This window comes from Platalea leucorodia (assembly GCF_965183815.1).
Source record: "Platalea leucorodia genome assembly, chromosome: 14".
Lineage (NCBI taxonomy): Eukaryota > Metazoa > Chordata > Aves > Pelecaniformes > Threskiornithidae > Platalea > Platalea leucorodia.
The window spans coordinates 9,645,016-9,660,426 of NC_138836.1; the positions used below are offsets into that span (position 1 = coordinate 9,645,016).

General features: G+C 58.6%; 2 protein-coding genes across 3 annotated transcripts; both read right to left on the bottom strand.

Annotated features, from left to right (window-relative positions):
* Positions 1-4: 4 nt before the first annotated feature.
* On the bottom strand, positions 5-8,304 carry MAFG (MAF bZIP transcription factor G). Of its 2 annotated transcripts, none has more exons than XM_082326785.1 (3): positions 4,215-4,316; positions 3,999-4,060; positions 5-3,909 (listed from the first exon to the last, which is right to left on the bottom strand). In XM_082326785.1, the coding sequence occupies exons 2-3, from the start codon at positions 4,032-4,034 to the stop codon at positions 3,457-3,459; spliced, it is 489 nt and encodes a 162-aa protein (XP_082182911.1). In that variant the 5' UTR covers positions 4,035-4,060; positions 4,215-4,316; the 3' UTR covers positions 5-3,456. The 2 variants fall into 2 exon arrangements, with proteins under 2 accessions (XP_082182911.1, XP_082182910.1); XM_082326784.1 differs by lacking the exon at positions 4,215-4,316 and adding an exon at positions 8,210-8,304 and having other exon boundaries at positions 8-3,909.
* A 1,553-nt stretch (positions 8,305-9,857) lies between these two features.
* On the bottom strand, positions 9,858-14,995 carry PYCR1 (pyrroline-5-carboxylate reductase 1; the record flags this gene model as incomplete). The annotated part of the gene is made up of 7 exons (XM_082327083.1): positions 9,858-12,354; positions 12,455-12,618; positions 13,016-13,108; positions 13,594-13,815; positions 14,484-14,663; positions 14,768-14,838; positions 14,929-14,995. The coding sequence occupies 7 exons, from the start codon at positions 14,993-14,995 to the stop codon at positions 12,195-12,197; spliced, it is 957 nt and encodes a 318-aa protein (XP_082183209.1). The 3' UTR covers positions 9,858-12,194.
* Positions 14,996-15,411: the final 416 nt, after the last annotated feature.

Consider the following 15,411-nt stretch of genomic DNA (forward strand, 5'->3'; position numbering starts at 1 on the left):
CGCTCTGGCCGGAGAGCAATGCCCGCCGAGGCTGCGCAAGGCGGGGGTAACTTTACACAATTCACCACAAGATACACAAATCCCCGGCGGCGGCGGCGCGGGGGTTCACGCCAGGGGCGGGCTGGGCAGGGCCCCCCTCCCCAACCGCCGCAGTAAGGTCACCAGGAAAAGGAGAAAGAAAACACGACACCCTTCACAGCAGGAAACCAAACGGACGAGCACCTCAGGAACAAGAACTGTCACACTCCAGAACGCTATATACGAGAGAGAGGTCAGCGTGACGGCTCGGGGCAGGGGTCGCCTCGCAGGGGGAACGGGAAGCCAGCTGGCTGGGGAGCGGGTCCCCCGGCGCAGGACGGGAGACTCCTTGGACACTGCAGAAATACATCACTCGGGGTCCAACACTTCACCAAGAACAAAACCAAAACCAACGCGCTAGCGTAGGGAAGCAGCGCTCACGAGGGGACCACGTCCCCGCTGACATCCAGCCCAGCACCTGCGGAGCTTCTTTACCACACAGGCACCCTTCAGCCATGGCTTTGCACCTGCTCCCCCCTACACAACGTGTCCTCATCGAACACACTCGGCCACTCTGGGGCCACAAGCTAGCAAGCACAGCACAGGGGAGGAGAAATGACAGCGTTAACGTCTGGTGGAGTCAGTGCTGCCACCTGCTCTGTCCTCCTGACTCACGGTCTCACTCCAAAGCAGCGCAGTCTCTTACTGGCAACAGCACGGCTGTCACCCAGCAGGCAGGGAAGGACCCAGACATTCCTTGCTGCAGAGCACAACGGAAGCAAGTTAGCCACAGCTGCAGGATTGCCTGTCATCGCCTGCTCGATTGATGGGGCCCTCCTCACACCACAGCCTCCAGCCCCTGGAGCTCAGTTCCTGACCAGCCCCATACACAAAGCCTCGGCTGCTCACCCTGCTGAGCTCAGAATGGCTCTCTAGCCGGGTTTGATCTCGGGCTGGCTCCAGGAGGGACAGGGTTGGGACTAACACCCCAGGCCAACTGGAGGTCTCCATGTTTTGGAACATCTCACCTCTTCCAGGCACCACCTCACCAGCTGGAAGACAAAGGTTAGAGCCCAGAGCTCTGTGCCGAGTGCTGCTCAGTGCGTAGCCCATCCAGTGAACGGCTGGGAAGCGGCATGTCGGACACGTCGGCTCAGAGAAGAGAAAGCCCAGGGCTGGGAGGGGGAAGCCTGGAGGCGATGTTCTAACCGGCTCCTCGTTCGGGAAGTTCACTGGGGAAAGCATCCCAAACAGCTTCTCCCTAAACTCCCAGTCAATCAGAGCAAAGCTGATCTCCCCATCCCACAGGAAATCCCCACCGACTATCTGCTCCTCTCCTGCCGCATTGCAGCTTTCATCAGGTTTACCTGCTTCTCAGCCCAGAGGACAGCGGTATCAGTTCAGCTACGTGAGAAACACATCACCAAACTTTCAGCAGCCAGGAGACCACATGGACTTCACCCCCACGTCCTGCTTCTCTAAAACAACTCAGTAATCAGCTCAAATCTCTGGGTAGGGGAGAGGGGGATCAAAGTGTTTGTAGAAATGGAGCCTGGCCACAAATGGCTTCTCAGCTGTGTCGCACTGCTGTAAGTCTAAGCACTCTTCCAACACCCACAGACAGAAGCTGCACCAGGAAAGACAGTAACCATGCCACAGCTTAATTTTCAGTAATATGCGGACACTCAGGACCAGCGCTGGTCCCGCACTGCCCAGAAGGCAGGCAGACTTGCCCCTCTTGTCAGACGAGCCGCGAGAGCGACACAAGTTCTGACCACAGGATCCAATTCCACTGGTCTCCTCCTAAACTCAGACAACTCTCCCTTGTGTTACTTCTCTACCACCATTGCTGGAGGAAGGAAAGCGCAACGTTTTCCCCATTCAGGTACCTGAGCTACCTGGTGTCGGCTGCTCAGCAAGGGGCCCAAGCTGCCCGTGCTCCTGCAGCACGCCTCTGCAGAGAAGCGTTTTCTGAAGGGCAGGCATCACTACTTAGTTGCACCAGCCATTCGGTTTTGCCTTCAAGAACAGCAGCACCTTTGCCTGTGCGCCAGAATCCTTCTGGAGAATTTGGAGAGATTCCAACTCAATCTCTCGGTCGAGCTTAGGGAAAACGACGGCAGCATGAAACGACAGCACATGGCAAAGGCAGCCACTGGCACCACCACACCACAGCGCCACGCAAGAGCTCAGAGAGCACAGAGAGCGCAACACAAGGGGACACAACGGAAGCCAGCAAGGTCGAGAATAAGTCACTTTTGGTACAATTGCAAAAAGATATCAAACAGGACTTGCCTCTTTTTTTGTCTTTTTCTAAGTTTTATAAATAAAGTCTGATAACTCTTTATAAAAACTAACCTCAGAGCCACAAACAGTTTGCGGGAGGTTCATGAGAAACTTTAAAATTATTTATTTATTAACTTTTAACTAGCAAAGTCTCCGAGAATATTTCCCCATTTATATGGTCAAATATTCTCGCCCTCTCAGATAAAAAAGCTGACTATAAATACGCTCTCTCTTCTGTCTGATTTTAATTTTAAACTTAGATAATTTAATAACTCTTAAAATGATGTTTCTCTCTTTAAATAAAGGGCTATTTAACCACATAAACTGGTTGTGTAAACCATCACACTAGAGACACTTGATACCCTCAAAACACGGGAACAACTAGTGATTTTGGTCTTGTTCAGTGCAACACATTAGGCACAAAACCGGCCTGCAGTCAACACGGTACCTTCCCTCCCTCCCCCGGGGTGCTGGGCCCCTGCAAGGGTCCCGTCCCGGCTCCTTCCCCATCGCTGGGGCAGAGGCAGCAGGGCACGACAGCATCTTCCTTTCCACCACTGCTAGTTTACACAGCTAACGCAACGGACGTCTGAAGGAAACCCACTGTTAGGGCACAGAGGCACACCTAGAAAGGAATAAAAACCTATGACACAGAACACCCCAACTGCAACTACGGGTACCAAATGAGACAAAAGCAGCAGGTTCAGGTGCCTGGCAGTCAGGCACCGAGATGCACCACCTGGAAGAGTAATGAAGTAAAGCCTTTGGAAGTGACTGAAAACTAGGGTTCCCGGCCCCCGGGAAGAAAGCTTCCCTCCGGACCTTCCCCAAGCCCTTCCGTCGCCCTGCCGTCGGCCACGCTGCACAGACTTTCTTTGGCTAGAAAACCAAGATCTCGCAGTCTGTCCCAAGGGCGCCCGAGGGCTACAGACCGCTGGGTGGGAGGCTCTGTCTGCAAAGGACAAGGGACGCATCACCACTGCTCATACCAATCTGGACACAACAAAATAAAACTGGAGTGATCAGCAGGCCAGTCCTGGGCCAAGTAGAAGGAACCCGGACCCGTGTGGGGAGGGTTTGTGCTTTGGGGATTCCAGGCTGGTTTTGTGCCTAATTGCCCTGCACAGACAAGCTCAGGCAACACTCGCTTCACTAAGACCGGGCGTCCGTTTTGGATTTCACTATTGTGATGACACTAGTAGTAGCAACCTTGCCAGGGACGAGGGGCCCCATGCTGGCGGTGAGAGGCCCCCGCGCAGGGGTCACGGGGCTCCGGGCCACGGTTCTGGCGAAGTTCTGGAGAGCCTCATATTTGGAGCGGAGAGCATCGAGTTCCATTTTCATGCTGGCGTTCTCGGAGGCCAGCTTCTCCACTTCTTGCTGCAGCTCTGCCTTCTGCTTCTCCAGTTCCTCCTTCTGGGTAACACGCTTGACTCTGCAGCTGGCCGCGTAGCCCCGGTTCTTCAGCGTGCGCCGACGCTGCTTCAGCTGGATGATCTCCTCCTTCGACAGGCCCCGTAGATGCTGGTTCAGCTCCCGCACAGACATGGTCACCAGCTCCTCATCTGTCAAGCTGGTCCCATTCTCGCCTGGCTCCCGCTTCACCTGGAAGAGAAGGCGACACATGTTCGTGAAACCTAGAGTGGATGCCTGCACCCACCACCCGCACCCCTTTCCTCCACCTGCCTCTTTACCTTCAAGGCCTTGTTTCCTTTGTTGGGGGTCGTCATAACACGACAGCCTTGTCAATCAGGTTCTGGAAGGGAAGGAAGGTCAGGTTAGCCCCCCAGGACGCAGCAGAGCCTGCAGCATTCCTGTGGCAGGGTCCAGCAGCAACGCCCCATGCTGCTGCACGTCCCACTCCCCTCCCCGGGCAACACTTGACAAGCACCCAACTGAGCTGGACTCACAAGCAGCAAATTCTGTCCCTGAGCAGAAACTGCTGCCCTTCCACACCCCTGCTCCCACAGAGACTTTATGGCAATGCTGGTTTGGTTTTTTTTTTTGGTTTTTTTTTTTTTTTTTTTCCTTCGGGTGGGGGAAATTAAAAAAACTAGGAGGAGTCAGAATACACGGAAGCCACATTTTTAAAAATAGCCTGGCAGGCAGCAGGCTGAGTCCAGAGCACGGCTGCTGCGGGCCAGTCATGCTGACTCAGCATGCTGTCACTCCGTGCCTCTTGCTCCCTGCCTCATCCCTGTAACTCCCCAGCAGGGCCCGGCAGCCAGCCGCTCCGACACGCCCTTCCAACAGGTGCCCAAGCAGAGCCCAGAAACTCCCCAGGACAGGACTCCTACCAGATTCCAGGTACCCCCAAGGACCCAAACCAGTACGGCTCAAGAACACGCGACCCTGGGCAAGGAGCGCAGGGGAAGCCTTTGCCTCCGCAACACGCCTCGCTGGGCATCCTGCGGGACAGGAGAACACCACGGCTGCGCTCACGCCTCTCCAAACTTTTTCTGCTTCCCAGGAAAGCCAGCATATCCAGGTTCAAGTCAAAGCTCTGCGCCCAGCCTTTCCCAAAGAACAGAAGGACAACTGGATACTGCAGCACAGGGAAGCATTTGGGCACAGTGGAATCCCATCCCAGATTTGGGCCGATGCCTCAGCAGCCTCCACCTCTCCTGGTCGCGCAAAGCTGACCCCAGCTCTAGGTCTCTTCTGTGAGAAAGTCCCTATCAGTCCCTGGCAATGCCAGGGCCCAGAACCACCTTCTCCCTCCCTTATCTTCAGAGCCAAGGTATGCTCATAAGAAAACAAAGATCAAGGGCGGCTAAAACCAATCCTTCACTGCCACGGAAGGCAGGAGGTCAGAACTGCTAAGAGCAATTTCCAGGACTCTTTTTACAGTGAATCATACCCAAGCTCCTGTTTCTGTCCCTATGTACCTCCTCCCCTCAGAGGGGTAGTTCAGAGTGCTACTACACTGCCCAATGAATTAATCCACTCAGATATTGCTCGACAGACATAGCTGTGCCACAAGCAGCCAAGAACAGCACGCCCCCTTAAGCAAGGCAAGCATTCCTGTGCAAGCACAGTCTACAAACACCTCTGTACCTTTCATCTCTTCCGTGCCAAACAGTCAACAACAATTTTGTTTGCTACTGCTTTGCTAGATGTAAGAGGCACTGATGTACAGTTATAGCCAAGAACCAGATGCACAAGTCAGCAAATACGAATTTATGCTCTTCTAGCAGCTGTGGCGCAGGCTCCCCGCAATGCATCTACCACCTATTAGAGGTGAACGGGGTCAACATTCCCCAGGACACCGGCAGAGACGTTCCCAAAGCCTCCAGCCTGCCAGCAGGCAGGCTATTTATACCCAGAGGACAATGCTCCTTCCAACGAGATGTCCGCTACAACCTGACAGTGCTGGTGTAAAGGGTCACTTTGCCGTCCGAGGACGGTAGCTGCAGTGAAGCAGGCTGACACAGGACGGACAGCACACAAGCAGCTGCTTCATAAAATCAATTCTTCACTCTTTCCCATACTGTTGTGGTTTTTTTCCTCTGCTCCTACTTGGCAAACAACATGGCTGCTGGGAAAAGGGGAGAAGGAAGGGAATAGCTGGGGAGACCAATAACGTCACCCCTGCAGCACCTCTCTGCACCATCCTCTGGTGAGCGTAAGGAGCCAGGGGCAGGTATGGTCAGTGGAACCACAGAAATATGTTTGCCTTGTGGCACTAAAGAATTTCCAGCTGCCTGGCAAGCACTCAAGCTTCCTTCATTACAGCAGAGCTGAAATAAAACAACCAAGGCAACAAACATGCTGCATCAGGCAGGGCATTGGAAAGAGAGCTCCTTGGGGCAGACTGGGGAGTCGGCAGGGGTACCCGCACCGTCCGGACCCTGCAAAGTCCCCCTTCCCACAGGGATCAAAATGAGACACAGCAACGCACAAGTCAGTCTGTAGAATGGGAAGAACAACCCGGGGACTAGTTCTTGGCTATTTTTTGGGTCCCGTTTGAAGGATCAGAGACAGGACTATTTGGCAGCTCACAGAGAGGACACCCAGAGAACTGGCACCAAGACAGAGACCAAGCTTGGCTTAACTCTCCAGACTGCTGATTGCTCAGCTTTTGATAGCTTCCTGAAGAAAGATCACACTGAAAAGTGCCAAACGTGATGACTGCAATGAAGAAAATGCAGCCTCAACACATTTCCCCAGAGCTCGAAAGGCCTGAACTCAGCACAAGCGCAGCCAATTCTCTCCTCAGCTCAAAGGCAGCACAAGGGAGCTGACAGCACCATGCATGATTCAACACAGGCCCCATTCTCCACATTCCTGATCGCAGAACCGTGCCACGAGCCCCGTGTAAACACGGTGACGTCACCCGTTCCAGCACAGGCTGGCCCAGAGACGGGCGCCGGGAGGGAGGGAGGGAGGAAGACCCATCTGTAGGGCCAGGGAGGCAGAGGAAGGGGCCGTGCTCCACAACAGGCTCCGCAGCAGCGGGTGGGCGGAGGAGCGTGGTTTGCTGGCAGCGGTCAGGCACGCTGCATGAGAACTCTCTCTCCCAGTGCGGATTTCATACTCTCTTTATTTGCTTTCTTGTGAATTAGCTCACGCAGCCCTCCCAGGAATTCAAACAAATCAGATGACTCCCTGAATTACTTATGGGGTCAGGACAGTGCCTCTCCTGTGCCCCCCCCCCCCGCCCCCTCGGGAGTCCCTGGTGAGCTCACATCCAACCCAGGGCACTCTGGCAACAATTCTTCCCTCAAGGCATCTGCCCACCCAGCCGGCTTTAACTGTGCCTACACAGATAAAGGAAAGAGCTGGCTCTCGGAGACCCCTTCCAGCCTCCTGGTAGCGCCTTCCTCTAACCACGCAGCTCAAACGTCGCATATGGGGCAGTCAGAGACGTCCCCGACTCCGAACGGCAAGACCCCCCCACGCACACACAGACACAGCCGCTCCGTGTCGGGCAGGCGTTGCAGCCTGCTCCGCAGTCCCGCTGGAGAGGCTTGCTTCCCACCGCAGGGGGAATCCACTCAGCTCCAAGCGGACCCACAGCCCCAGCCCGCTCCCGGCGCCCACCAGGGACCGGGGGCTCGGCAGGGCAGCGAGTCCGCAGGCCCCTTGGGAACAGGGGCCAGAACCTCGCGGCCGCGTCCCCTCGGCCGCCAGCTCTCTCCCGGTGGCACCGGCGAGGCGGTGGCAGCGTGGCTGTCCCACCTGCGGCAGAGCCTCTGGGCGAGGAGGAAACGAGCCACGGTAACCAGCGAGTGGCTCGTCGCCCTCCCTAGACCTTCGCCTCCTCCGCCGGGAGGGAGACCACCGAGCGAGAGGGGAGCCCGCGGCGGAGCCGGGCGAGGAGGCCCGGCCGCTGGGGAGCCCCCCAGGAGCCGCCTGCCCGGCGGGGCCCTCGCACCCGCCCGCGGGCAGCGCCTCCGCCCCTCCGGGAGCGGGGGCCCGGGGACCCGCTGCGGGCCGGGCCGCGGCGGGCTCCGGGCGGCGGGGAGGGGGCGCTGAGCGGCCGGGGTCGCAGAGGGGCCGGCCCGGCCCCGGGGCAGCCGGTCCGCGGGGCGGCCGGGGCCGGCGGCAGCCGCAGGCGGGAGGGGCGGACGGCGCCCGTGGTGCCCGCGGGAGGCGGCGGCCCCGCGCACCTGTTGCTCGGCCGCGGGGCGGGGGCCCGGGCGGGGCGGGCGCCGCGACGGGCGGCGCCGGGGCGACCGCGGCCCCGGAACCCCCGCCGTGAGTCAGCGGCGGCGGCCCCGCGCGGCACCCGCCGACCCGCGGCGACGGCGGCGGCCCCGGCCGCCATCCCGGGCCCGCCGCGCCCGCCCCGCCCCGGCCCGCCCCCGGGGACCGGCCCGCCGCGCCCGCCGCCCCGCCCCGCCCGGTGCCAGGGCCGCGCCCGCCGCCGCCCGCCGCCGCAGCCGGCGCCGGTAGCGCTCACCTCCTCACGGAGCCGCCGGGGCCGGGCCGGGCGGGGAGGCCGCGCTGGGAGGGACCGGGACGCCGCGAGCCGCCGCCGCCGCCGCCGCTCACGGACGCGTCACGTGATGTTTGGGTCACGTGGCTCCATTCATGAAGCGCCCGACGCAACCGCCCCGGGCCTTAAGGGGGACGCGCGTTTCTGTCGGAGGCGGCGCCTTAAAGGGGAGGCGCGGGGCGCCGCCCGGCCCGGGGCCCTGCCGGGAGCCGCCTGGCTCCCACGCGTGTCAGCGGTGCACGGCGGGGAAGAGCCGAGGTGCTGCCCTCCCTGTTCCCGCTTTCAGGGGCTCCGGCGCAGAGGAGAGCGCGGCCGCCGCCCGCTCCGGCGTGGCCGGCAGCACGGGCGTCCTCTCCTCCAGGAGGCCCCACGCCCCCCTCTGCTGCATCCACAGTTTCTCAGAGCTGCTGAAGCTGCACGGAGGAGCAGCAAGGTCTCCACCGAAATTGCTGACTTCAAGCAGAGGGCTTTGCAGCAGCTCCCCCAGGCACTGGTGACAGCGCTGAAGCAAGCGCTGGCTGAAAGCGTCAAGGCCGGGGCTGGCTCTTCCACTGCGAAATGCTGCTCTCCCAGATCATGCCTGGCTTGCTCCAGGGGTGTTTCCACCTGTTCTGCTCTAACTGTGGGCCCCGAACACAGGAACACCGGTGCCTACTGCATTTACTGCTGTGCTACAAGCAGAGCAGGGCTGGCAGGATGGGTACAGCAGAGGAGGATGAGGGACAAGTGGAAGGTGCGGCAAGGAAACTGGGTGTACAGGAGTTAAGGCAACATCACGGAGAAGGGATGCTCCTAAGGAGGGAACAGGCTGGGCCCCGGGCATTCAGCAGCAGCATTCAGCAGCAGCATTCAGCACCAGTTCGCTACTGGGGATGCAGGGGACGTGAACTTGAGCCCTGCAGGGCTCTTTTGTAGCCCCTGCCAGGCTGGGTTTTCCATCCGCTGTGGCGGCTGGCTCAGTTACAGGTCTACACGCATCTAGGAAGTTCATCTATAGCTCTGCCCCTCTGGGGGTACGCTGGGGCAGTCCGTAAGTCTCCCTGCGGAGAGGCTCGAGCTCGGTCACGCCACCTTTTGCTCTGCATCACGCTGTATCAGCCAAGTGGAAACCTTCTGCAATGCTCTGTTTCATTTTGCATCAGGCAGTCCTTACACCATCAGACTTCTAGCTTGGCCTGTCTGCGCGGGGTATTCACAGCTGCTGAGTGGGGAAGCAGAGGAACACGTGGCACCCACTCGCCTCGCATGGAATCTTGTATGCAGTGGCAGAACCACACTAGAAAGCCTAAAGGGTTGGGACACACAGGCTTTCTGCCTTCCCTTCTCTTTAAATCTCTGCAAATTGGTAGCACGGGGCACTAGAATCACTGCTGTGTTGCTCAGGAACCACGGGTGACAAGGAGAAACAGGCTGATAGGCTTCCCAGCCCCACACCCCGACAAACTGGCCTCAAAGACAGGTTTGCAGCACACCTCGAGCACACTCACTGCAGGCAGCAAGGCCCCAATGGCCACTGCCAGAGGCAAGAGATCTACCCGGTCCAAACAGCTGGCATTAGCCACAGCTCTCTGTCAGAGAAGCAGTTTATTATGTACAGAGGGAAGAGGAGTAACCATCTGTCATGCCTATAGGGTAACACCCTGCTACCAGCTGAAAGCCTAACACTAAAAACGCTTTAACATTGCCAGCACCTTTAGCAGCCTCTGCATCGATACCGAAATGCTCTTCCTGCATCACCTGCATGTCCAGGATTCCTCAGGAGACAATGAACCCATCTTAAATGTCCTCCTTTTACCAGCACTCCCCCAGGGTACCCCAAGGAAGAATACAGCACGACAGTTATCCACCCAAATCCATTCCACCCCCTCCAGCCTGTTGCTCCCACTGCAGCCCCGTAAAAGTGGTAGGGGCAGTTTGCATGCTTTGTGCAGTTTTCTGGCTTGGGACAGGACTCGGGCTCTGGGAGAAAAGCCGAGAGGCAAGGAAGCCACGCAGGGACATTGGCTATAAAGATATCACAGAAAGCAGCAGAGGCCAGCTTCTCTTTGCTGCTGTTCTGGGGCTGGCTCCCAAGACTGTGCCTGAAGGAAAGGTTAACTGTCCTTCCAGATGACAGGCTGTAAGCTACCTTGCGTCTGATCAGAGTCTACAACCCTCATTCATCCCTTTCCCCGGGCCCAGGGAAGAGAGGTGCTGCGTCGCCCTCGACACAGCGCAGTGCCTGCTCACGCCTGGCCACGCCACGTCGAGCAGGGCCACCCTCCCTCCTTGCTGCTCCCACAGCCCTGGCCAGATTCCTTCCCTCACACATACTGGAGGGCAGAAGGGCTCACTGCTCCTAGACCCCACACTTCGCTGCTGTTTCTTGCTCATAAATTTGAGTTGGACTTGGGAAGTTCTCCAGACCAGAACAGCAAGGGTCTTCCTCCTCTGCAAAAGCAGAGTCATCTGGATGTGTTTCACCAAGCAAGTCCTCCTTGTTGGACAGGCATCAGGCATTCTCGAGTCCTCCCTGAATCTCTTTTGTGTCAAGCAGGGACTGACTTTCCTCCTGGGCCTCACACAGGACAAGCTAGGTGAGATCGGAGCCACAAGCCAGACCAGATGACTCAGTGTTTCCCTTTCGTCTTGTACTCTAAAGAACTAGGAATGCAACTGCATGAAGCAGCCCCCAACTTTTTTCTAGGTGTTTTCCCCTTCAAAGGGGAAGTGCGGTGCAACACCTTCAAGGAAACAGGAAAAAGAAATGGTCTAGAAAATACCAGAGAGACATAACTGTGCCAACATAAGGTGACACTGAGGGCTGCTGGGCTGGATTTCACCAGCCCAGGGGCTCTGCTCGGAGAAATGCTGTCTGGAAGGGACAGCCAGTCACCACAACACAGCTGGATTGCACAAGCTGAAGCAGAGCAGGCTGTCAACAGGCATCGACCCTGCAGTCCCAAGAAGGAGGCACACCCTGATGCAAGGAAAGGTGCTGAGGAAGAGTCCTGCTGCCACGCGGTAGCCCAGCACCTGGGTACAAAACCCTGCTTGAGTCTAAGGGAATGGTACAGGGAGACGGCTTTCTCTGGAGGAGGTGGTCCTTGACTTGAGCTCTGCTCCTGGCTGCCCCAGGAGCAGTGCAAAGAGCAAGGAGAGCATCGGGGAGCACAGTGACGCTGAATCAGTGGTGTGTGGGAGCAGATTCTGCCCATGGAGAGCACGAAGAGGTGTCAGAGGGAAAAGGGAGCACTCCCTACTCCTTCACCTGCCCAAGCACCCCAGCCAGGCTGGCAGCAAAGCAGGGACGGCGAGAGCACTTCACGGTTCCCCAAACCAGACAGAGAAGAGAGAAGGGGAGGCTGGCAAAGAGAGAAAGAGAGTGTGGTCCAGAGGTTCACACCATCTGTCCCTCAAAGTCAGGGCAGACAGATGGGGCAGAGGCACTTTGGTCCCTTCTCAGAGGTGCTTTAGGGCCCGGCCTCTAATGTAGCACGCAGCACTGCGTTTGTGTGGCAGCATCTGCTCTGGCTAATAAAGTGACAAGACACAAGCTCTGACAGCAGATGCGAGATGGGGCAAGAGGGATCCAGGCCTGGTTCAAACCTTTGAGGCCAAAAGGCATTCTGAAACTGCTTAAAAAATCCTATTAGAAACCATTTCTGCATGGGACACCACAAATGCTGCCTGAGTCCTAGCAGTATCCAAGGCTTCTGGGCAAACGATGCCCTCGATGAAGCTCTGATGATGGCATCACCCCTGCCCAACAGAGAACAGGGACAGTTTGCACCAACCCCACTACAGGTTAAAGACCCTCTTCTACAGCGTTGCACTGCCCCACAGCTGCTGCAAGCAAAGAGCCAGGTATGGGGGACACCAACATTCAGAGCGAGCGTTTTTCCTTAGACAAAAAAGAAAGGGCGTGGAGGAGACTGATGTTCAGCCCAGCCAGACTGCAGCCGTCTGCTCAGTTCTTCTTGCTGCTGGGGCTCTTGTTGGTGAACAGACTGACTTTGCTGGCAGATGCCACGGACAGAGAAGGAGACTCCAGCTTCACCTTATCCAGCAAAGTCTTCTTTATGGCTGCTGGGGAGATCTTCTCTTGGTCTGCCAGATGCTGCAGCTCCCTGCAATGGGGCAGCGGGAGAGAAAGACATAGCAAAAGGAAGAGACAGGGAGTGTGGGGGGCAAGTTTTGCAGGCTCTTCAGGGCTTCCTAGATGCCCACCTTGTCCGGATGCAGGAAGCCTCCACAGCATTGATCAGGAGTGAGCGAAAGCCACCGCTCTCCAGGAAGTGCAGGGCATGGATGGTGGCTCCCCCGGGCGAGCAGACGTTGTCCTTCAGCTGACCGGGATGCTGCTCAGATTCTAACAGCATTTTGGCAGCACCCTGTAGTGAGGAAGAGAAAACAACTGGCAGAGGAACCGACCGTCAAATACTCCTGTTCTCCACTGCACAGAGCAGCACCTAACACTCACAGTGGGGAAAAGTGGGCTCCTGCCTGAGAGCCATTAGCAGGCTGCCAAAACACTTTTCAGAGCTGAAAAAGCCTGCAGAGGAGTCACAGTTCCCCAGGCCTCAGCTCCCACACCACCATCAGCGCCAGCAGATTGCTGCGGCCACTTCCTACATCCCCTCACCGGGAACCTGCATGCAGTCAAACCAAACGCGTTTTTTAAAGTAGATTCAGTAAGAGGACTGAGATCGTTTTCAAACCGTGATGTGCAGAATACTCTGCACAGAGCAGGCACAGCCTCAAATGTGTTCTGGAGGAGGAAATACTGACCAGCAAAGCCTGTGCTCCAAGTCGAACAGCCAGCCTGCGGGGAAGTCCCATTTTCACTCCCCCATCCGCCAGAGCATCCAGAGCGGTGAACGCCTGAGACCAGACAGAGGAAGAAGGTCACTGAAAGTCTCTACTCCAAGACTGATATTCAAAAGGAGGAGAGAATCCAGGGCTCCAGGATCACACTGTGACTCCTATCACTTACAGACTCGACAAAAGCCTCCCCCTTTACCGCGTGGGTGCCATGCCAGGCTTCCCTCCCACTAGTTCCAGCTCAGGAGTGGGGGGAATGGGAGAAATTCAGCTTCTGGGTCATACTAACTACAGGCCCACGTTTTGCAACATGGACATGTGGACGCTGCACGCTGGCTATGGACTTCAGACTCATCCAACTGGTAACGGACTTTTGTTGTTGACCCAAACTGGTTATAAACTGGATACCTGGATTACATGTCCCCTCGCGGACGTAAGTGATGAGCAAAACAAGGAATGACAAACTGAAGTTGCACAGACTTTCACCGCATGCAAAGCCTACTGCTCTCCCCAGGGCCGTCACAAGTTGAGGAAGCAGCACATACATACGCAGGGCCACTGCCACTGAGCCCCGTTACAGCATCTATCAGGTCCTCTTCCACCTCCGTGCAGAAGCCTACGCTGGCCATCAGTTGTTCCAAGAGCTTCCCATCCTCCACATCCGCGTGAGTCCCAGTGGCATAGACTGTAGCACCTTCCCGGACAATCACAGGGGTGTTGGTCATGCACCTGATCACTTTTGGTGTGGGGCAGAAGGCAGAGAGTTTCTTAGGGCAGAAAATTATTGGAGACAGAAAAAAAGACAGACAGAAAGAAAGAAGGAAGAGAGAAAAATGAGCTTTAGTGCATATTTGGCACACCAAACAGGCTGTCTAGGAAGGGACTCCCCAGGGGCAAGAAAAACACAAGCAGAGGGAAAAGAGAGACTCCTGTATTCCGAATTGCCTGCTTTGAGCCAAAGCGGCCAAAACTGAAACGTGAAGTCTTTAGCAGCACCAGCGAACAGGAGGCTGAGCAGAGCCGCTATTGGGAACAACACCCTGAAGGCCTCCTTCCCACACCAACTCACAAGTCTCCAAAACAGCTCCTGCAGACACTTAGCACAAAGTCTGCAGGAATGCAGGGGAGATGACCCACCTCTGTTGAGAGAAAAAAGATCTGATAGCACCTCATGTAATAACAGAGCGGGCATAAAGACTCACAGCTTTTTCTGACGAGGACAGGCGAAGGGGACCCAGAGCACCCAGCTGGCTGCAGCACGAACGCAGCCCTGGGGAGCCCCAGCAACGCCTGGCCCTCGCCCCAGCTGCGGGGGCTGGAGGAGCGGGACGGGCCGGGCTCCAGGCAGCTCCCGCTCCCTCCTGCCCTGCGGCGGAGGCCTCCCGGGCCCCGGGCGCCCGCGGTGGCGCGGCTGCAGGCCCCGGCCACCCCTCACCTTCTCGATGGAGCTGATGGTGACGCCGGCCGCGCAGGAGACCACGATGTGGCGGGCCTCGATGTCGGGGCCCACCTCCTCCAGGATGAAGGGGATGATGGGGGGCTTCACGGCCAGGAAGAGGACATCGCTGCTCTTCACCGTGTCCTTGTTGCTCACCGTGAAGTTCACGCCCATTTTCTGCAGCGGTTGGGGAGAAACGGGACCGCTGTCGCCCGGGCCGGCCCGCCGGGGGGGTGGGGGGGGGAGCGCCGCCGCCCGGCCCCGCCGCCGCCCGCACTCACCCGCAGCCCGCTCACGGTGGGCAGCTCGGTGTCCGGAGAGCTCGCCGTGATCTTGTGCGCGGCCAGGACCCCTGCGAACGGCACCGCGCGTCAGCCCAGCCGGCTCGGCTCGGCTCGGCTCGGCGCTGCCCTCCCGCCCGCCCGCCGCCCCCCGCGCCCACCTGCCGCCGTGAAGCCCCTGGCCAGGGCGAAGGCGAGCTGCCCGGCCCCGATGAACCCCACGCTCATGGCGCGGCGCGGTGCGGTGCGGTGCGGTGCGGTGCGGTGCGGCTCTGCAGGGCCCCGCGCGCCCACCTGCAGCCGCGCCGCCGTCCACGTGGCCGCGCGCCGCGCAGGGAGGCGGTGCCGCGTGGCAGCGGGGCGGGCCGGCGGCGCGCAGCGAATCGGCGAGCGGCAGGGCGGGGCCGGGCCGGCTCTCCGCCACTCAGGGGCGAGGGGCGGGGCCAGCGGCGCAGCCCTCGCCAGCTATTGGGGCAACCGGCGCCGGGTGTTGCATCATTCACCGCCTACGGCGGCCGCTGGGGGTCAGCCGCCGCGCCGCCAGGCGGCGCCGTTCTCCCGCCGCAGCCGCGGGCCCTTCTGGAAGGTTCGGGCGCCGCCGCGTGCCCGCCCGCCGCCGCCGTGAGGGCTCCGGGCCGCCCAGC

Bases quoted from the DNA above. Each gene is read 5' to 3' on its own strand.
- MAFG (XM_082326785.1), bottom strand. From the start codon at position 4,034: ATGACGACCCCCAACAAAGGAAACAAGGCCTTGAAG. The intron at 3,910-3,998 runs GTAAAGAGGCAG...CTTCTCTTCCAG, and splicing joins AAGGAAACAAGGCCTTGAAG to GTGAAGCGGGAGCCAGGCGA.